At 31.9% G+C, this 22,839-nt stretch overlaps 1 protein-coding gene across 6 annotated transcripts in view; it reads left to right on the top strand.

Moving 5' to 3' along the window:
- Nucleotides 1-22,839, top strand: part of LOC123700014 (RILP-like protein homolog) — a 37,687-nt gene that overhangs the window by 4,954 nt on the left and 9,894 nt on the right. For all 6 annotated transcript variants that reach the window (XM_045647103.1, XM_045647104.1, XM_045647099.1 and 3 more), the window contains exons 3-4: nucleotides 2,076-2,215; nucleotides 22,237-22,311. In XM_045647103.1, the coding sequence (XP_045503059.1) occupies nucleotides 2,076-2,215; nucleotides 22,237-22,311 (215 nt within the window). The remainder of the gene's footprint in view (nucleotides 1-2,075; nucleotides 2,216-22,236; nucleotides 22,312-22,839) is intronic.

Below are 22,839 nucleotides of genomic sequence, written 5' to 3' on the forward strand. Positions count from 1 at the left end.
ATAAGTACAACTGAATTATCACCTTCATACTTATATGGATAAGATTTCCGTTGAAGGCTAAAACTAGATAGAGAAAGTCGATTGCTAACACGAGAAATGAAAAATCGAGAAAGAGATAAAATTATTATCTGTCTTGTAGTGGATAAGATGGCTTGATATATCTCATTGTTGTAGGTGGAATAAAGTAGGGAAGTATTTTGACGCGCCATTTTTGACTTTCGGCACACCCCGGACACTCCATACAAAATTATCGTTTTGACAGTCACACTGTAGAGACTGCAAATGTGTGTGTTAACGCTTTATGGTTGGCACATTTGTGACTAGCGTAAAAAAAAATTCGCGTTTTTCTGATGAAATCTGAAATACATCCGTAAACAGCACAATATCTAACCATTTTCTACGAAAAACGATAATCACAAATCCAAAATAATAAAATTACTTTAAGTCAATTTGATTGATGTTGTCAACTTGTCAATCTTCGTTGCGTATCGTCCTTGCTGAAAAATGCGGACCATTTTTAGGCTGATCGTGCGGGGTGAGGTAAGTGTTTAATTTTGGCGGGAGGCGGAGAGTGTCCGTTCTGTAGCGTTTAGCTACTATTATGTATTCAGTGGTTTCGGTTTGTTAAATGCTCTGCTTATATTTTAAATATTATAAATTATCCTATGCCTTTAGTAAATTAGTACAATAGTTAGCGTTAGGTTCGAATCCAGGTCTAATCCAAGTAAAATATTTAGTTGAAAACGGGTTACGAATTACAATTTGATTCATTAAAACAAAAATAAAATGGCGTCTATTCCAAATCTTGTTACAGGAGACGAGACTATATTTCATTTACGTAATAATAGAACAGACTATAATCCCAAACGTATACACTATACAGCGTTATATATTTGTTTAAAAAACATAACAATGATAACTTTTTTCTCTGAATGAAACATTATTATCTTGACACGGGTTTTAGGTTTCAGTCTCATGTAATATTCATGCGTAATTTAAATAACTACACATTTAGTTTTTCATTCATTTTAATACAGATAAGAGGTCTGAAAAAAGGCCCTTTTTAGAACAATTTTTTTAACTAGAAATTTCTAGAAAGAAAATTAAACATCATTGTTTAAAACGCCACAATTTTGAATACAGCATGAATTTAATATTATCTCACATGCCATACATCACTTTCCAGGCTACTTTCTTATCAGTACCTAGATTTTAGAATTGAGTGCTAACAATATCAGCTGTGTTACGTATTTAACGTATTCCTACCAGAAGAATATCAAAGTCCTACAAATCAGTTATAAATATAATATTTTAAAAATTCCCTTTTCTGAATGTTTTAGCTTGTTGTTAGGTAGGTTGCAATCGCGAATCATATTTAAAATCAAATAAAAAAGTGCTTATTTACCTACCTACTGTAAACTGTAATTAATAAGGCAAAATACTTCTTAACTTCATCTTCATATTATATTAATAGTAAGTATGTATTCACAAATTCAAGAATGTCTTATAAATGCTTAAATAAATTTGATCAGCCGGTAAGTGCAGCGGTTACTGACCCTGCCCATTCCACCAGTGAATCTGGTTTCGATACTCACGCCTGCAAATTGTATCAATAAAAAGCATTTTTAATTGTTATTTTGTTCAATACTAATTACCAAATATATATTTACATTAAAACAGAATTAAATTGCGTCTATTCCAAATCTAATTAGAGATGACGAGACTATATTACGTAATAATAGAAAAAAACTATCACCTCAAACGTATACAGTATACGTATTTGTTTAAAAACATAACAATGATAACTTTTTCTCTGAATGAAACTATTTTAAAATATTTAAAAAATTTCTGAGGCTTTGCTCATACAAAGACGCTTTTTTCTTTTCTGAATGTTTTAGCTAGTTGTTAGGAAGGTTGCAATCGCATTGCGGCAGTAATGTTAAAAACTCCGACTGAGTGACCAGACGGCCGAAGCCTTCGGTGACTGCGTTGTCCAGGACTGCCCGTTGTATCTTAATATTATTAAGCGTAGTTTCTTTTCTTTCCCATTACTATAATCAAATACTATAACCCAGGTACAAGCGCACCGCCATCACCAGCCAGAGAGCACGACCAAGAAGTGCTATCCCGGCTTAGTAGCACGGCGGAGAAACAGCGCGCCACGCTCCGCCACCAAGAGCTGCAACTGCAAGAGAAACAGCAGCTTATTGATAGTGTGAGTGCTTTTGTATTTTATTCTTTTTGGGTTTGTTTTGAACGTGTTCTATTTAGTGATGGAGGTGGAAGGAATAAAGCGATTAATTTATTAGTAATAATTAATTAATTATATTGTTGAGTGTGGACAGGCTGAGTAAGTCGCGTTTAGTAGTATGTTAAATTAATGAAAAATGATAATGGTTATCATTGCGCATCATTTTTTCATTCAGATTTTTTTAAATCGTTTTGTTTATCCACCTACTAGCCAGCTACGATGTTGATAGGTGGTTAATATCTAGGAAATTCATGTCTTTTGTATTGATTACTGATCGATAGGACTTATAATAATTATGACTATGAAACAGATTATTCTGTACCTTTCTATAATAACATTAATACATGTAAATCATGTGAACACGCTGCACGGAGCGCTAAATAGTGCATAATTGCTAAACCATGTATGTGGCTTCACTAAATAAAAACCAATAATTTTCATAATAATTATCAGTAGATAATATTTAAACTTGGCAGACTAATGCATGACATTTAATCTAGACACGAAGAGTTGGATTAACTTTAATATGAATATTTTTAAAATAAAGATAAACAATGCTTTCTCTTAAATTCAATTAATATATTAAAAATCGGTTTCAAAAGTACCCTCAAAACTAACATGCAAATTCTAAAGAGAGAGCTTAACAAGTTGATTAACTGCTTTGATGTTTACTGTACGTAATTAACTAAATACGACCTTCTGATTATGTAATTAAATTTCATTTTAAGTTGTAGAGCATTATTCAATGTGCATATATTTTTCATACAACACACACGATCTGCGTTAGTTTTAAAAATATATGTTTTATCTCGATTGGTCTTTATTATGCGTTTACTATAAGCTTCCCGCCCGCGGCTTTGCCCGCTTTGTCCAAAACCTAATAAGTTATATACTAAAACCTTCCTCTTGAATCCCTCTACCTATCTCTTAAAAAAACCGCATCAAAATCCGTTGCGTAGTTTGAAAGATTTTAGCATACAAAGGGAGATAAGGACAGAGACAGCGACAGCGACTTTAGTGATACTTTGGATATTAAAAAGATGGTTCTTAACTGTCAATAACATTGCAAGTAATTAAATAGATTTACGCACACTCAGTTGAATATTGCATAACGTTATAAGTGTGAATTAAAAAACGAAATCATCCATTATTAACCGACAGTATAGATATCTTAAAGCGATTATTTAGGAGGCGTTTTCCAATTTATCTCTAAAATAAATAAAGGATTAATTTTTTCGTCCCACTTTACTACATAGTTCAAAAACAAATTCGCTTCTCGTATGTCCCTGTATATGCTTAGATCTTTTAAACTGTGCAACCCATTTTGATGTGAGTTTTATTAATAGATAGAGGAATTTTTACCTATGTATTCGAAACCAGAGTAAGCTAGTACAATATAAATACCAAAGTGTATTTGAGAATTGTATACCGGAACATATTCATTTCAAAGTGTATTAAGGTATCAGAACCAAACGCCCTTTAATTACAAGTTGCCTACGTAATTTTAATTAGAATGATCGTTAAATCCTTCTCGTTAAATTTTACAATAACCACACGGAGAAAATGTAGCTTGGTAAAGGACATGTTTGGCAAGGTTTGAATTCTTCGGCGTACAACGACTTACTCAATACCTAATTCAAATTTCATTCTAGAATGGTGTGCGTAAATAAATGTATACAGTTTAGTTTAGTTTATTTGTCTTTATATTTTATGGTATGAGTAAAATAGGTACATGTTATTGCGCGTTTTAGTATGAACATAATATTAAATGTTAGATACCTAATTGCCCCGGATTTTCCCTGGTTGATACGGTATACAAAGAATACACATTAAACAATAAATGATTTTGTACTAAAGAAATAATGTTATTTAGTAGGTACCTTACTTAGTACAAACAATTTTATTTTGTTGTATTAGATATAACAAGTTTCACAAAATCATCAAGAAAAAAAATGTAAAATCAATTTGAAAGCAATTACAACTGTCTAACGCTCGCGTCGCGTTTGTAACCATACCGTGGCAGCACTGAATGTAGTAAGAATTACGATTTCCTGCTATCAATAACGATTGACTCTAATTAGGTATACTAATAAATTTTTAAATAAATATTTCAGGACATTTTTCACACGCGGCAAGATCTGTTCACATACTAAGCTTTTCGCTTGTTTTATGATAACCAAATGGCTGAAATACAGCATATATAATTTTAAATATATTCTAAAATAGATAGTTAACACCCAGACATATTTGACCTGAGTGGAAATCGAACCCACGACCTCTGGCTTCGAGGCCAGGGTAGCTACCAACCAACCGGTCAGTCAAAATGGTCTTTACAATGTTTTACGTGAGGTTCGCTCAAGATAATCTTGATGCTATCGTAAGAAAGTAGACTGAGGCTAATGATACAGTGCTATAGATTGTATTGTTTATTTCATTTTGTATGAAATTGCGCAGTGCAATTTGGCAAACGGCGATGAACAAGTTTATTACAGTGTGTCTTTGAGGAAAGTACGGTTTAACGTTTGATGCGGTAATTGCAGAGTTACGCAAGTGATGATCGTGAAGTTCCTTTACAGGGTTTTGGAGTATTATTGCGTATGAAAACAATTATTTCTGTAGCTTATTCTGATACATAAGGCCAAGTATTATCAAAATTCGTTCAGTGGTTTTCCCGTGAACAACAAGAATCAACCCTCACAAACTTTCGCATTTATTTAGTAGGATATTTAATGTTGGTAGGATTTAGTCTTCAGAACATGTTTTGGCACGCGGTAGTGGTCGCAATGCGGTATACAGTAAAGTAGAACTTAATGCTAGAGAGTACTTTAAAGTATTCCGTCGAGAGTGGTTGGAGAAAGGCATCCATTCTACCTAACTTATAATTAAACCGATTCATATAGGAACAATTATTATACATCTCTACACCAATGCATTTTCACGTTTACCCTCTTATTACCACTAACAATGTATACGATTGACTGCAGACTGCAACTAAAGAACTTTCCTCAGTGACGAAGACAATCTGTACAACGAATCTATTTTTACATTCTACAAACATTGCTTTACAATAATAGCTGATATTTACTAAGCGCAAAATGGAATTAAACTGTAATCTCTGATGTATTAAATGGATTACGTCACGCAACTTGCCGTCCGCGTCGTCACATGCTCAAGCCTTTCACTCGGTATCATCGGTTATCTATTTTAACTGGAGTAAGTTATCGAAAGGTGGTAGCCACAGATTCTGCTTTTCGTTAGAGCCAGCGCGCACGAGCAACATTGTCTCCGCAACTATTTTGTCTCTCCCATCAATTTGTATGGGGAGTTGCGTCGCTACGTGCGCGCACTTTCATACTAGCCCATGGGCGGGAGAGACAAAATAGTTGCGGAGACAAAGTTGCTCGTGCGCGCTGGCTCTTAAGGTACAATTGGGACAATAATCATGAAAGCCTTTTATTGGATCATTATACCCCAAAAGGAAATTTAAAATTTACTTTTTTTTTGTCAAATCTTGGTAGACTGGAAAGTCATTTCAAATGAAGTCATTCATATAATGCCAATTGCCTGGATGAAATCGCTTCAAAGCGATAAGGCCGCCAATTTGTACGGTGAAGATTCCTTTTGTAAGATACTGTATTTTATATCTGTGCATTGTACAATAAAGTGTTTTTATTTATTTATTATTTATTTATAATGAAACATTTATCAACGAATTTCTCTATGCGTGTACATAATCGTGATATTTACTCAGCGAAAAATACTGCGTAGGTAGTACCCATTATAAAAGGTGTCTTGTTATCTCTCGTAAGGTTAGCAAAATGGGAATCGGTGAAGAAGGTATTCATATGCATTCATTGCTCAAAAGTTTATTTATAACTCTACTTTCTTATTTATGTGAATTTGCGTAATTTCCAAGGCTATTTAAGCGTTCGTTTTTTTGGGATTTTAATGGTGATATTATTAAAAGCAAAATATATTTCATAATGTTATTACAACTTACGTGTTTAATGCACTTGAGAATAATTGTAGATAAATATTGTGAAATGTTTTGTCATTAAACATGAAATTATGTTAATTTTCGAATGGAGCAAAAAAAATATGTCAGTGAAATGGAAACGTTTCTCTTTAGAATAAAGTTTTATATGAAGTAAGCATCGTCAGTTTAATCTATAATTACATACGAATTAACTGAATGCAATAGGATATCATCCAATTATAGGTAAGTAAATAGATAGGTAAGTATTAGGTACAACGTTGTAAGTATGTAGTAACACTTTATGAGTAGGTATAATATCAATACTTTAAAATATTTGCTACTATTGTTTTATATTTGAAATCTAATAACAATGAAGTTTGTAGATAAATTATTTCAAACAGAAACTGATCAATCAAAATGGTAGACTATTTACTGGTGCCTCAATTCCGACTGGTATTCCCAAATTACATAAATAGAATACAATGTCGTGCTTTAAACTTGCAGAGATTTCCTCAGATTTCAATTGAGATATATGCAGATATATTATGAGCAATTTATGCAGATAAATTATGATTCGACGGCGAAAATATTTCGCCTCATAGGTAATTTAAGATATCATTATTCTACGTTGGTTCATAGTAAATTATGTTGGAACAATCTAATAATTTGAAGAATTTCGCAAATAACTTGGAAATGTCGGTGTCAAAGTTGACTTTATTGATTCTGTCTGGGATTACCGCAATAATTGCCGAAGGGTTGCGACTTGCGGCTATCGAGCGAAAATTAATAAGCGTGCGAATGCGTGAATGCGACAAAATCAAACTAAATTAGACGATGTTTGTGTTTATCGTCGACCTTGTGTGTTTATATGTTGTGGTACAAGTAAGAGATGGGGTATTTTTCATAGGTCGAAATTAGTCTGTAGTATATAATATTATGTAGTATCTTATACCGTTACGCGACCTAAATAGCGTATAAATTATTTTTGATATGCTTTTTATTTTTTCTTATTAAAAAAATGTGCATATTTATTACTCGATACAGTTGCTATGAATGGATCTAATGAAACCAATTAAATGATCATGTTGCATTAATTCATAAAACGAGTCCGCTTATTTTTTAATGTATTCAAAATGAACCGAAACATATATTTTCTCTTTATAAAAGTAGTTAATGTAACAACAATTAATCATTAATTTGGTATTCAAATAATCTTTCACATTTCTATCGCTATCTATATTTAAAAGACGAAAAAGAACAGATACAGTTACATATATTATCTACTGAAATCAATATATAATATTTCTCAACTCCGCTCTACATTACAGTTTATTTAACATCGCTACAAATAAGTCGAAATATAATTCAATTGTCTTTGGCTTTGAAACAAAGGCATTTTATTCGGCGTGGGAAACAAATTTGGCGACCCGGAAATATAATTACGTCAATTGTAAATTCATCTGCTTTCATATTTTATGTTTTATTTAAATTTTAAACTTATAATGAAATCTAACATATTAGAATAATGAAAATCATATAGAGTTAACATTAGACGTTCGTTCTTGTGTTTGATCCCGGATAAATTTGCCGGGTTTACTTACTGCAGCTTTCAAACAGATTTAATCAATCATGTTTGTCTGGTCTGGCCTGTCTAAAAATTAATGAAAAGAAGGCTCTTCAAGATAAACAATAAGTGATAATTTTGCGTTATGCCTTTGCCATAAACCTACATGGTGGCTTGATATAATATTTTTACTTCAGTAGTTTACTTCTTAAAATTGCATATGCTTTTGCCAAAAAAATAACATCCGACAAAGCAAAGCCAAAACGCGTAATTACGTTCCGTTTGATTTAGTACAGTACAGATTGTAATAAACTATCATTATAGATAGTAGGTGCCTTAGAATTTGACACAAGCAATTACTCACTTCAAAATGTTACGTAACTTTCAAAATTAAAGTTTAAGCGATGAAAGTAATGTTACACAACTAGTTGAGTCGATAACGCGTGAGGTAAAAAGTTAACTATAGAACCCGCTTGGCTAATTATTTTTTGCGGAAGTGATCAATTTATTTTTATTTTTTTCCTTGTTTTATGGGAGAGTTTATCTGTATGTAATATGCAACGGTATGCGAAATGGACAGGTTTTTCATAAATACTCAAACTTAAACTCAAAACTCAAACATTTATCTATTCAATTAGACTTCTAGAATATGTATATATTTTATGTATGGAGAAGAATCGGCAAGAAACTCCATAGTTGCTCTTTTAAATCATTTCAGTATAACAATTTAATTTTACAAAATATGTAAGTAACTGTACGTATATATTATCATAATAATATGCCAAAGAAAAACCACAGGACAGCCTGTGGTTTTTACGCGACAACCCTCCATGGGTTTTTCTTTTTATCTAATATTAATAACTTGTATAGGTAAATTTTTGTCAAAGATAATCACAAGAATCTGTGTGTATCTAGGTTCAAATAATTTGCTTAATCGAATACTCTCTCATTGTTATTTCAATCGTATGTAAATCGTGTTTGTGAAGATATCAAAGTAATGGGTGTAAATCGATATAAAATCTGCGTGAGGAATGAGCGTGCTGTACTCGCCTGGCTTCGGCTTAGATGACATGATATGCGTCATACCGCTGGCAAATCCTTGTTGATGTAATTGATAGTACAACAATGGGAGATAAAAAAATAAAATATAGTAATAAATAAAGTAATAGTTTCTGGGATTTGGACTTCGCTACCCCGTTATACGCGAATTTGGAGTTATCCATGACCGCAGCGCATGCGGGGGGTTGGGCGACGCGATAGATAATTACGAGAGCAACTTGAAAATGTGATTTGTTGTTTGTTAAGATATCTTAACGATCTTGGTGTCAAATGAAAGGTCTAGGTCTAAAACCATTTCACAAATCCACACGACTGTACCGTGGAGCGGTCAGTATCGGATGTTTTCGTTGGCGCTGATGATCAGCGCGCTAAGCTACTGACGGTACGCGACCGACGTCAGCGCCAGAGGAATCCGAGCCGAAATGGAAAATAACGAATCAAATGACATTAAAAAATCTATAGATATTTGTAATGTAAAGAAAATATTATGAAAGATTTTGAATGATAAATATAGATTCGTGAAACTTTAAATGAAAAGTTGGGCCCCGATTTACGTGAATCGCGTAAGTCCTGTTACGCGTTACTGTATAATTACTTCCATGAAGCTGATGAAGTTTGAGCACTATAGGTACGGTGTTCCCGAACAATAACGATGTTTTGGCCTACAAGAAAGCATATATTATGACCGTAAAAGGTCACCATATGCACCTGCATCAACGACAGTGACAGACACTAACTAACAAGTTTTTGTGGACGGTGGTGACTATTTAACATAAGCCCACCTGCTCCTTTGCTTCATATTCCATAAAAAGGCCATGATTGTTGAAAGAAGTATTTTTTTTCTAGTACGGAAATGGCAAATCTTTATAGATCGTCTATCGCCATCACTTTGGAATTTATACTACTATACGACATATAGCATAGTAATTATACTGCTATGAGACATCATAGTAATCCCCCTGTTAGCCAATTGCGTGAAGGCAAGGCAGTTGAATACAGGGTAATGTTGATCCGTTCTGATATGCTATGCAGGAGGTCTATTTCCAACCATGCATCATACGTCTAACGCTTTTATGGTATGGCTAGTTGATTTGGAATTATATGCAATAATATTAGCATTGGCATTTTAATATTTCAAATGCTAATATTATTCTTTTGTCATATGCTCTATAGGTAGGTACTATAAGTAATATTATCTAAATATAAACCTGAAGAGTTTGTTTGTTTGAACGCGCTAATCTCAAGAACTACTGGTCCGATATGAAAAAAATCTTTCGGTGTTAGACAATGATATTATATATAGAAACAAGAGGTAGATACGTTACCAACGCACCAAAACGTAAACCGTGAATTGGTCCTAATTGGGACCAGTGGAATCAGTCAGATTGTGACTTGTGACAGCGAACGCACATGCTGATCTAAACGTTAAAATTATCAATAATGCCTTCTTGTGTGTTCAGAAAGTGCACAAATTACGATAGTAAATTAAAGAAAGATAGAGGAATATCATATCACAGGTAAATGTATTAAAATATTATAATTTTAGAGCAAAAATAACAATTTGCAATTATTAATGAATGACACTTGCTTGACACTTGTATTGAAATAATGAAAGGGATAAAACATTGCTTCAATCACTAGTGTGACAAAGCTAGCGCACACTGTGTTCAAAGATTATCATGTAGATACGATTATTGAAAATAGAACGGTTATTTTATTAATTTCCATTTGGGTAAATACTTGATTATTTTTATATTTAAATCCACACAGTGCATGTAATTACAGTGCGACACAAAAGAGATGACAAAAAATGAGGGCGCCACCGTCGCTCATATAGCAACACTGATACTGCGACGCAAGCAATCTTGATACTATAGAATAAAAATCAAAAAAATAAAAAGTAATAAATACCGCGATTTAAAGTTGTTTCATTCATCATCGTGTAAATTTAAGACAAAAATACATTAGTATTTTAAATGACCTACCTAGGTCAAATTTTACTTAAATGTATTTGGAATTAGTTTATAGAAATCGGTCAAGCCATTTAGACAGCAGAGGCGCACATAGAATCAAACATACAAACAAACAAACATATATACATACAGCTCAAACCTAAGGCTCAAACACATTACGCTCCTTCTGGGTCCGTCAGGTAAAAAAAACAAGGTGATTTGAAAAACTACATATTTTTATTTATTTTTTGTAGATATTCTCCTTCATTTTTACTCCCTTGCTCCACTATCCTGCGTACTGTGCTTTGTCAGAAACCCCTATAACAAACGAATTAAGATGAATAAAATCAAATAGTACATTTAACATATTTATTTAGTAGCTTAAAACTATTTTTTTTTATGTCGGAGGCCAAGACTCACTTTGGATCCCTGCGTCCACTCTAGTAAGTAGCAAGTAAGGATTCATAGATAGCTGTATGAAAATAGTTATCACTATACTATTTTAAGGCTGGTTTGATTGGATATAACTTCTTGACTCAAATTGTGCTGGTCGCACTATAAAAACTAGTTTTTGTTTACATACAAATAACCTCAAATTAAATTTCAAAAACGTAATAATCGCCATAGATACGTACATTAAACACTCGTCACTAATGGAATATTCTATTTTACGTAGTACTGAGCAAAAATAAATGGAATCTCACCGGTATAATCTGCTGTACGTCTGTAAACGTTTTCCAAATATTTTTCTCGTTTTTCAGCTTGAAATTATGAGAAACACCGAATGAAAACTTTATATATGGCATCACGGACACCGCTACGTTTAACCTTTTTCATGATTTCTCCTTTTTTGAGTAAATTTCTTGTTTAAAATAAGAATTTTATCTCAACTTCACCAAATAAACAACAAATTTTTATTCAACTTGACAGCTGCATTGATAATTCAGGGTTGCCAGATAATGAAAAAAAAATTAGTTCCAAATTAATTAATTTCATCTCTTTTATGTCGCACTGTAACAAATATATCTATTTATTATATACAATGAAATCGTGATGGCAAAAATGTTTGTTTGCAAAAATGATGTTGAATATACGTAGAGATTATCGCTACTGACGAAAAATGCTATTTGCTTTTCTGTAAATAGCTATTGAACATAAATTTTATTTGTGTTTTAGATAAAAAAGGCTTATACTTCATCCTTTCTTTTATTTCATACTTTTTTTCATCTAGGCACCACTATTATTATATCCTACAAGTTGGAGTGATGACCTTGTACGGGTTCCGGGAACTGCCTTGAAACGAATAGCGTAAGATCGGTCCGTATGGAGTTCTATAAGGAGGACTATGCTCAGCAGTGGGTGTTTATCGGGTGAAATGATGATGACCGAAAACGAACACCACAGCTAGTAATAAATGCTTAATACAGTTATATCTCCAAAAAAGTTTTTTTCATTTTAATACAACTATAATAATTAAATAGTAAATGAAATTGTCACATTTGTTTACGTGTGCAGGAAACGTAACATCTATAACATTGAACCTTCTGTGTCGTTAGTCTATGCCAATTGCCATGGCAACTATTTGTTTATTTATATTTAATTGGTGAATTCTTATGACTTTTGCTTACACCTGCGCGGAAGTGACAAACTATCTTTGTCTTTTTTGTTTATATCATTTTATTAGAGCCATCTCTCTTATACAGTCTGTCAATGTAATAAATTAAGTAAAATGAAACTTGTATTTGTGTGTGCCTGACACTGCATATGAAGCATTTTTTTTGGATATATTGTGAGTATATAACGTATCTATACATAAAATATCATTGGTGTTAGATAGCCCATTTATCGAGGAAGGCTATAGGCTATATATCATCACGCTAAGACCAACATGAGCGGAGCAACGCGGGTAAAACCGTGGGGCACAGCTAGTAGATATAAAGTAATAGAGGATGCTGTAATAAATTTCGCTTGGGCTCTGAATTATTAAACTAAATTCTGAATCAATTTCTTCTGTAAATAGAAGCGTAGGTTTCTAGCTTTTCAATTGGTTAGACAAACTTTCTGTTACAAAAATAAAAGTTGCTCGTGTACTCCGAAATAGAGCTTTGATCGATAAAGGTCTAAATGTTAAGATAACGAAGCATTTGGATTATTAAAATGATACCAATACAAAAATAGTAACATCTTCTTGTAAACGGCTATACGAAGTTAGGAAACGTGTAATCAATCATACCGCTGCTTTTGTGAGTGGATAATTTTCGGGAAATCATAAACGAATCTAAAAACGTTTAGCCCTGTTATAGGTATAATGGCAAATGCATGGTTAGTAATTATGTCACTAACAAATGATGTTTTCTTTCGTCTACGAGTAGATATTAATTAGAAACAAAAGGTGTCGACTTTTTCTATCATTAATTGATAAATGGTTAAAAATATGCAACATGTAGTAGTAAACATATTATTATATTCAAATTTTAATTTCCTCAATAATTTCCCTTTTTCAATGAGTTTAAAAAAAACACGAATCAAAATCATATGCATATTTTATAAAAATATAATTATGATATATACTACTATAATTCATTAGAACAGGCTTTATTTATACTAGTGGTCCGCCCCGGCTTCGCCCGTGGTACATATTTCGCAATAAAAGGTAGCCTATGTCCTTTCTCGGGTATCAAAATATCTCCATACTAAATATCATGAAAATTGGTTCAGTAGTTTAGGCGTGATTGAGTAACAGACAAACAGACAGAGTTACTTTCGCATTTATAATATTAAGTATGGATTCACGTTTCTTTTTTCTATTGTCATTACTCTTTTTCCATTACTATTCCGTATAAGTCCAGCATAACAAAAATATAAATAGATTCAGATGTGTGTCGCTTCACACATTCGTTTCCAAAATATCAATACTTGTTCTATTGTTGGCATTTCTACTTAGCAATGGTGAAAAGGATTTTTCCATTTATAGAGCCGTGAAATAAAAGAAAACAAATAGGACCGAAGTAATTTGATCAGACATCAAATGAGATGGGATGTGTTGGGTGTTTTCCCTTAGGCCTATCATCCACTGGAGATGTAGAGAGAAGAAATCTGATGCGTCATAATCAAACTTATCTATTTTAGGCGTAGCTTAAATAGGTTGACCAAGGTCCTGAATGAGAATTTAAAAATATCATGTTATTTTAAGGGTTAATAATGTATAAGTTTCAGGATTTTGTTGCTTAGTAAGGATAATAAGCTACACTTTACAATTTTGATATTAAAATCGGTTCCTACCAACTCATGAATGCTTCGATTTTCATGATGATTAATGAACTTCCCTTATACTTAATAAATTATACAGATTCTTTTGTGTTTCGTTTCGAACACTGATTTCTCAATTTTATTCTTTGTACATGAACCTGTGATAGTGCACACGCACCCTTTTATCAATTTAAGTACATATTTAGCCGTGTTCTGTTAGTGCACACTAACCCTAAACAGGCGATGATCTCAACGGGCCATGCGAACTTTATGTCACGCCTTCGCCCATTCTAAAGCTTTATTACTCCCAAATGCCCCTTTATTAGCCCGGCTAAATGTCAATTTGTCTGTTACACACAACACTGGGCTATAAAAGGTTGAATTTATAGGTTAGGTCGTGCTCTAGTGTACTGGATTGTTTGACGCCTGGATAAGTGTTAATGAAGGAACATTCCTATTGTGATTGGAATTGTTTCAAATTCGAATATTTAGTCAAAATGTTTTTAGTAGGATAAGACGTGTCTGATATTGTTTTGGTAACTTGGTTGGTCAATTAAAATAGAGTAAGGATTGGGTTAGTATAAGCAAACCCTTACTATTTTTACCTTTGCATATTATAAACGCAAAAGTCTTCTTCTTGGCTTTTACGGCTAAACCAGAGTATACCTATATATACATATATATAACTAGCGGTGCCGCGCGGTTTCACCCGCGTGGCTCCGCTCCTGTTGGTCTTAGCGTGATAATATATATTACTCGTGGATAATGTAACTTTCGAATGGTGAAAGAATTTTTAAAATCGGTCCCGTAGTTTATGAGCCTATTCATTACAATCAAACAAACAAACCAAGTTTTCCTCCTTATAATATTAGTGTAGACAAACGTGCAAAATGTGTTAAGTGAAAAAAACATTTTCTTCCATCATTCACGAATCCTAAATTAAACCATATTTCTTAAATTTTAAAGCGAAATAACATGAACTTGTAAAGCTTTATCTAGATTGAATTTTCAATCTTCATTGTGTTGGCTATTTATAAAGAGAATGAAGTGGGCTCTTAACAGTTTCTCCGGAAGGTTTTATCTGTGCAAAACATCTATTTAAGTTTTAATTAAGTCATTATTTATATTAAGTTAATTTGAAAACAGTTTTTATATAAGATACATGGACAGACATGGATAATTGTGCATAAAACAAAATAGTAATATTTTAGTTCTAAACGCCCATTATTTATTGTTGTTATCTCATTCACAGCTGCAGAAGGTTATAATTTCTGAATTAACTGAAAATTGTTTTTCAAAATGAACCATAATAAACAATTATCTATCGAGTTCCTTCCAATTAAGGTGTTTAGTTCTTGCGAAAGGAGCGGTTTTGTTATTGAATTACCTACTTTAAAGAATCACGTTCCATTCAAGAACTTTTCCCTTCTGCTATGTGTCTAAATCTTTTATATTAAAATTTTTAGTTTTACATTAACATGATTTATATTTATAATTCATTTTATATATTTGAATTATTTTAGTTAGTTTCAGATAGGACACCCAAACTTTAGTATTAACTATTCAATTATGTTTGTTAAATTACACTGCACTGCAATTTGAAAAATAACCAAAATTTTAAGCGAAAAAAAATGCAGTCAATGTTAAAATCATTGCGTCATTTTACACTTAACAAACATTTTTTCCGGTTATAGGTATTTTATTATAAAAAAAATATCTTAAACGAAATTATTCAATGACGATATTTTATTAAAATTTAAAGCTGACATTTAATTAAAGTGAAATGTAAACAAGCTTTTACTTCGCGTAAAAATTTTATTGCGTTAATCTTTACAGAGCTTTTCTAGGTCAGGGAATATTAAATTTTTTAGGTGGCTAAATACCTTTTAGGATTATTCTTCATTTTTCGGGATTTGAGCGTTATTACGTTTAGTAAAATTCGTTCCCCTTCAGTTGGATTAAAGAAGCTTGACTTTGTTTTGAGTTTGGATTAATTTTTATGATTGTTAAACCAGCCAACAAAACAAGCTTAAAAGTACTTAGTTTAGTTTGTAATTAGCATAAGAAGTGTTTAATTAAAACTCGATATATTAATGGGTTATTTCTTTCTATGGAGGAACTTAATAGTTATTAATTTATTATAAACAAAATAATTCTAATGTTAACAGAGATATATTTAAGCGGTAGGGATTTAGATAAGCATTTTTATAACCCAAGACATGTATATTATCTATTTCATCCATATGATTGTTGAGAAAATTTCCTCTAAGCAGATAAGGCGGTGTTTTTGATCTTCCTTGATAAGGTATCAATAGCCAATATTATTGTTGAATGACGTACAAACAATTTCATAGACCACTGCTAGATATGTATGATAATATATAATAATAGATCATCTTTTTTTGATAAAAGCATCACTTGGAAACGGATTGACGTAATTACAAATCTATTAAAATGTGCAAGAGTTTTTAGTGTGTTTAGCTCATTCACACAACTGGCTCATTCGATTTGTATAAAAAATTCCTAACGTCATATGGTTTTTTAACTTCACTCAGTAGGTACCTAATTAAAAATTTTGTGATAATCCTGACAAAAAAAATGTTTTTGAGAGTCAAAATTACGTAGTTCACCTAACGAATACCTACTACTTACTTCTTACTTACTACTACTTACGTAATTTACTTTTCATTATGATTATATTTTTTTGCAATATAGGTAATAGCTATATATTTTGCAGCATTTTAAAATCAATGTTTTTAATCTTTATCTTATCTGATTAGTACGATACATTTATGATTTAGGGAGATTATCAAAAAAGTAGCTGTTCTTTGTAAAACGTCTCATGTAATACAAATAATCTTTTTAAAACTGAATGGTCAAAAAATATGAATGGGCAAAGGAAAAATACAGAGAATATTTTATTTAGAATAACGCATTAATAGCCTATCCGCCGCGAAACGGCTCTACCGCCTACTGCTTTTTTTTTTCATTCTCTGCAAATTTCCTCTTTATGTTCGAATTAATATGTAAATCCGGGCCGCAGCATAGCGATATACCGATTAAGCTTTCTGTCCGCGGTTTTGCCTCCGTGTAATTAATACAAAATTTCAATTTTCAACCCCTATATTTCATAATATAATCAATAATTTTTTGCATGTTTATCGTAACATTATTAAAATAAATCAAAAGTGTTAAAATAACAAAAGTACTTACATGCAATGACACCTAAAAGGTTTGTGTTTCAAATGATCTTGGTGTAGATGAGATCACATTTCCATAACTGTATGCATGAGTAAGTTCCAATATTACGTGACAAAATCTGATATGCACGAACGTTATTGCCTATTGTAGTGTTTTGAATAGAAGATTTAAATAGAAAAGGGAATGTAGAGAAGGGTTGTAGCTTTCAATCGTGGAAGAAAAAAAACATTTACAGATATCCTATCCTATCCTATCCTTCCTACTAATATTATAAATGCGAAAGTTTGTGAGGAGGTGTGTGTGTTTGTTACTCTTTCACGTATATACTACTGAACTGATAACAATAAAATTTAGCACACATATAGAGGGTAACTTGGATTAACACATAGGATAGGTTTTATCCCGGTAATCCCTCGGGAACGGGAACTATGCGAGTTTTCCTTTGAAAACGCGGGCGAAGCCGCGGGCGGAAATCTAGTACGTTATACTTATTTGTATAATAATTTATAATTAATTATCTTCTAATCAACATATTAAGAATTCATTTTAATATTTAGAATTCAGTAAATAAATAAATAAATAAAAATTAAATAAATATTATAGGACATTATTACACAAATCGACCTAGTCCCACAGTAAGCTCAATTAAGGCTTGTGTTGTGGGTACTAGGCGACGATAAATATAATATTTAATAAATACCTACATATATAGATAATAACACCCAGACCCAAGAACAAATAATTGAGTTCATCACACAAATATTTGCCCTGACCGGGGATCGAACCCGGGAACGTCGGCTCAGTAGGCAGTTACTTTACCACTGCGCCAACCGCGTCGTCAATTATTCAGTAATTTGGTACTGTAAAAATATCTTATATATCTACAGAAAAAACTACAGTAGATTTAGTCACGATATTTTACGGCATTGTAACATTCCATGTAGAAGCTTGTTTATTTGGTCACTGTTTGTAACATAGATAATAATCCAATTTAATTAACGAATTATGCGAATGGTTAATAATTATAATTGTAATCAATATCAACGTGGTATTGCCATTGACTGACGTCACTTTGTGCCTAACCAGAAAGTAATATAGGTCACAATAACAGATGTAACAAACAAAACCTTTCTTCATACAAGTGCAGCTTCAAGCCATTAATTGGCTCACTCCAGTCCAGTACCTGTATTACCATTAGTTTACGTGACGTAAGTATTCGTAGCTATACAGGGAAACGGGTTAAGTGGAAACCGCACTTTTGACATGCAAAAATATTTCGCGAACGACCTGAAGCTTAAATGCTAAATATTTCTTTGACTTATACACCCGCAAGAGTTTACCGAAAGTTTTTCAAAGTAACAGAAATGTTGGTAAAGGATGTTCTATTTTAATATTTTTGTCTAATGTTTCTGAAGTAATGATAAATATAGTAGGTAGGTATGCGAATATTCTTTACGTATATGCAGTGTGAAATTAAAAACATAAAGTTATATTCAAATGCTAACAGTACCAATTAACATTTGTGCAATCAAAATATTACTTAAGAAATTTATAAATATTTATTGTTAAATTTACATGGTGTTCTTTATAATTAAAAGAGCTACTGAAGGGATTTTTATTATAAACTACATTTAACCTTCTCAAAAGAAGGGAAAATTTATGAAAACCATACCCTGTCATATGTTGCAATTATCCTTCGTTCTACCGAATCTCTTTAAACTCTTATAAAAAGTAAAATATATATTATTTAGAATGGTAGTAGTTGAAGACTAGGTATATAGAGAAATTTAACGAGAAACTGTTAATTGCAGCTGTTATTCAGTATAGAATGTAACGTCTTTACCAAACGCTATTTTGCATTTCGCAATTCACTGCTTCCAACGTGCACGGTGCATCCAATGGTTCATGCATATTAATGTTCCAACACATATGATTTTATATACGTATACGTGAGCAGTGAGCACGCATAATGCCTCGCAAGGGAATATTTGCTCTCCATGAATCTGCATATAAACTATGGTTAAATATAGAGAAATTGCACGTTTTATATCCACGTCCAGTTGAGTTACAATTTATTTTCTTGTATGAATGGTGGAAGGAATATTTGTTGAGGAACTTTATATGGGTGTACTCGTTTATACCTTCGTTTTGATGTTAAGTTTATTCACCTGTTTAAGTATTTTGTTAAACGATTAAAATTAAGAGTTATATTAAACGTTTGTTTCACTAGACATTATTAAAAAAGCGCCCCTTGGAAGCGGCTATAATAATAATAGATTAAGGTTATTGAATTTTAAGCTTTCAGATTAGTTGTACATACCTATTAATTATGTATTGAGTAAATATTTTTGATTTTGATTCATAAATTTAGAAAAAGATTTTTTTCTTCATCGCCAATTGAGTATTTGAATAAAAAAAAATTATTGATTTTTTTCATGTATTTTAAAACTTTATTATTAATAATATTGATATTTAATGCAAAAAACTCCAAAAAAAATTTTTTTAAATTAATTATAAGCAATTAAAAATTGATGAAATTTAAATTAAAATCACGTGACTATAAACGCGCCATGGCTGGTCACCATAGATGTGACGTCAAAATGTTATAGTTGTATACGTTTTTGTATCAACTGCAATGTGTGAAAACTAACATTATGACGTCACACGCGTCCGGGTGACGCTTCGGGAGTTCTCGGTGTGTTTTCGGTACTGGATTCCAAGACTAATTTTTATTTTGAAATAACTTTTGAATTATTGCAAAAAAAAATTTAAAAAAATAGTTTTGTTATAAAACTAATATATAATCTTTCCATTTAGCACAAAAAATTTTTTTATTCAAATACTCAATTATATGTAAATTGAATTGTTTCGTAGTTTAAAGTTGAAATAAATTATAATTTCATTATATTACGATGAACATAATACATAAATTAAATGCAAAACATTGTTTGAGCACCAGTCGCCTATCCAGAGGCTTTCAACAACAGATGTCATAAACACTGAACTCGTTGGTAAATTATTATATTTCTAGAAGTTTCTGTGTCAACAGTAATACAGCACTTGCGATATTTATGTTGCAAATGAAAAATAGACTCAAAATATCGACATTTTTATCTCTCTGCTAGAGTACCTCATTATTTTTAATAAAGGCTATTTTGATGTTGAAGGTTTTTACAGCTTTTATATTTTAATTATCAAGCTTGAGATGAGCAAATATGACTTTATATTTAACATTGCATAGAAAGACAGTTAACACTTTGAAGTTTTCAAAATTTTTACTTAAACTAGTCAAGATCAATAATAACGTAGAAAAGCAACTATTTAAATTATTGTATTTTAGATACTATTGTATTTTTCATGAATACAAATAAAATAAAAAAATGTGTGTGTGTACTAGTGTACACACGTAGGAATTGAAACTTCTTTACGACCTTATTTTTCAAAAATAATTTACTATATGCAACTTTACAGAAATCATGCGTGGTAGGGATAAGAAAAAGATGGCGCGTAACGGAAAAATGTAACACTAAATTTTTTTCCAACCCCGATAAAGAAGTTTCACTTCAATAAATATTTCAGGACAATTTTCACACACCGCACGATCTGATCCAACACTAAGCAAAATACAGATTTTAAAATTTAGTAATTTTTTTTGTACAGGGTATAAAAAGATCATTAGACGATACAATGAAATGATTTTTGAGTAATTTACTACAACATAAAATTGTTTGGCTCAAGCAACAGCAATTAAATTGTTATATAAGTAACAAAAGAATGTTTATAAAACACTATTACAAATTATTTAATCGACGCACGTTGACGAAACTATGACATAGTGTAATGTTCTAGAAACAGAGCGAAACAACATCGTAATTAACAGTGATGGGCAGATGTAGTTCTGTGACCTTCGTTTATGTAATTGTTGTAAGACATTTGTAATTATCGTCATGTAGTTTACTAATGTATTCAGAAATTGATACACTTTTGACGGCTCAATGTGCCAAGTTTTAGGATGAAGATAAGACAACACATTTTGTGTTTACCTCTTTTTTGTATACGCTTTTTATATCTCTTCCAGTTTTAACGGTCTGGCACTCCATTTACTTACTCCATTTAATATCTACGTATTATCAACCTTACATAGGCATGAAAATTAAACATATTATTATGGAAAACTTCAATGCATTGTTAGCTATTTTCCAAACCGATACTATAATTTACAGCAAATGAACTTTCGCATAAAAATGGACGACAAATTAAACTGTAAAACATTTTTATACCTGCACATTGAAATGCTGGATCGTCCATACAAAGTAGTGTTTTGAAACACAAACACCTTTTCAAGTGATCGCGTAAAGAAATGCTGAATACAAAATAATTTCACCTTTGATCTCCCACGCGTGACCTACATATGCATTTACGTGTGCTATTTAAAGTCTACATTTAGTGTAAAGTTTAGAAATTAAAAGTGAAGCCTGTGGAACTATATAATATACACATAAGTACTGAAATTATAAAGGGGAAAGATTTGTATGTTTGTAACGAAATAGCTCAAAATGTACTGGACGGATTTGGATGAAACTTTACAGTAATGTAGGTTATAAATAAGAATAACACATGAGCTATGAAATTACTTAATTTTGCCAGGAGATTCGTCCGCGGCTGAAACCGCGCAGAACACCTCGTAATTTACTCTTTTCTAGCTCTCAACGACCTTGATCAAATTTACTTACCAAAAGTTCGACTTTCTAATACACGATCATATTACACTTGCATAAATGGAATGTAGAAATATCAAAATTTGCAATATTACTAAGCAAGATTAGTAACTCGACACAATCTAATCTGGTTGCAGTGAGGATATCATACGATTTTATCTAAACTCTTGTGATACACTGTTTTTTCTTTGACGCCTTATATGATATATGTGTTATGTATAGAACATACTTCTTTTACTAACATGGCAATTTTGGATACGTTACAGTTGACGAATCAAGTAGAAAAGTTGGCGCAGGTCAGCCGAGATCTCCGTAGGAAGCATAAGCAGCTACAAAATCAGGTAAGATTTATTGATTATTATTTAATATAATGTATTTTTTATGTGGGTAGTTTTGTGTTACATGCTTTTATAGTGACACCTCGCTCTGAATCGCGCAAGCGAAATGTTTTCTCTAGAGAGCATATATTATACAACTTTCCGACATCAGCCATCATCGCCAGTCGAGTAGACTGGTCGAGGATCCTCCCTTTTTCGATGGAGGAATTCCATCTTCCTTCCTCCACACTTTTATAGATAAACTTTAGACAGTCATTTTTGAAGTGAAACTTCTTTATCGGGGTTGGAAAAAAATTTAGTGTAACATTTTTCCGTTACGCGTGACATTTTTCCCTTACGCGCCATCCTTTTCTTATCTCTACCACGCGTGATTCGACGTATTTCTGTAAAGTTGCATATAGTAAATTATTTTTTGAAAAAAAAAAAGGTCATAAAGAAGTTTCACTTCTTACGTGTGCATACTAGTACACGCACACATTTTTTTTATAGTAACATTTATGTTTCGAAATTTGAACCAATGATATATGAGTG

Source organism: Colias croceus, chromosome 19 (assembly GCF_905220415.1).
Source record: "Colias croceus chromosome 19, ilColCroc2.1".
Lineage (NCBI taxonomy): Eukaryota > Metazoa > Arthropoda > Insecta > Lepidoptera > Pieridae > Colias > Colias croceus.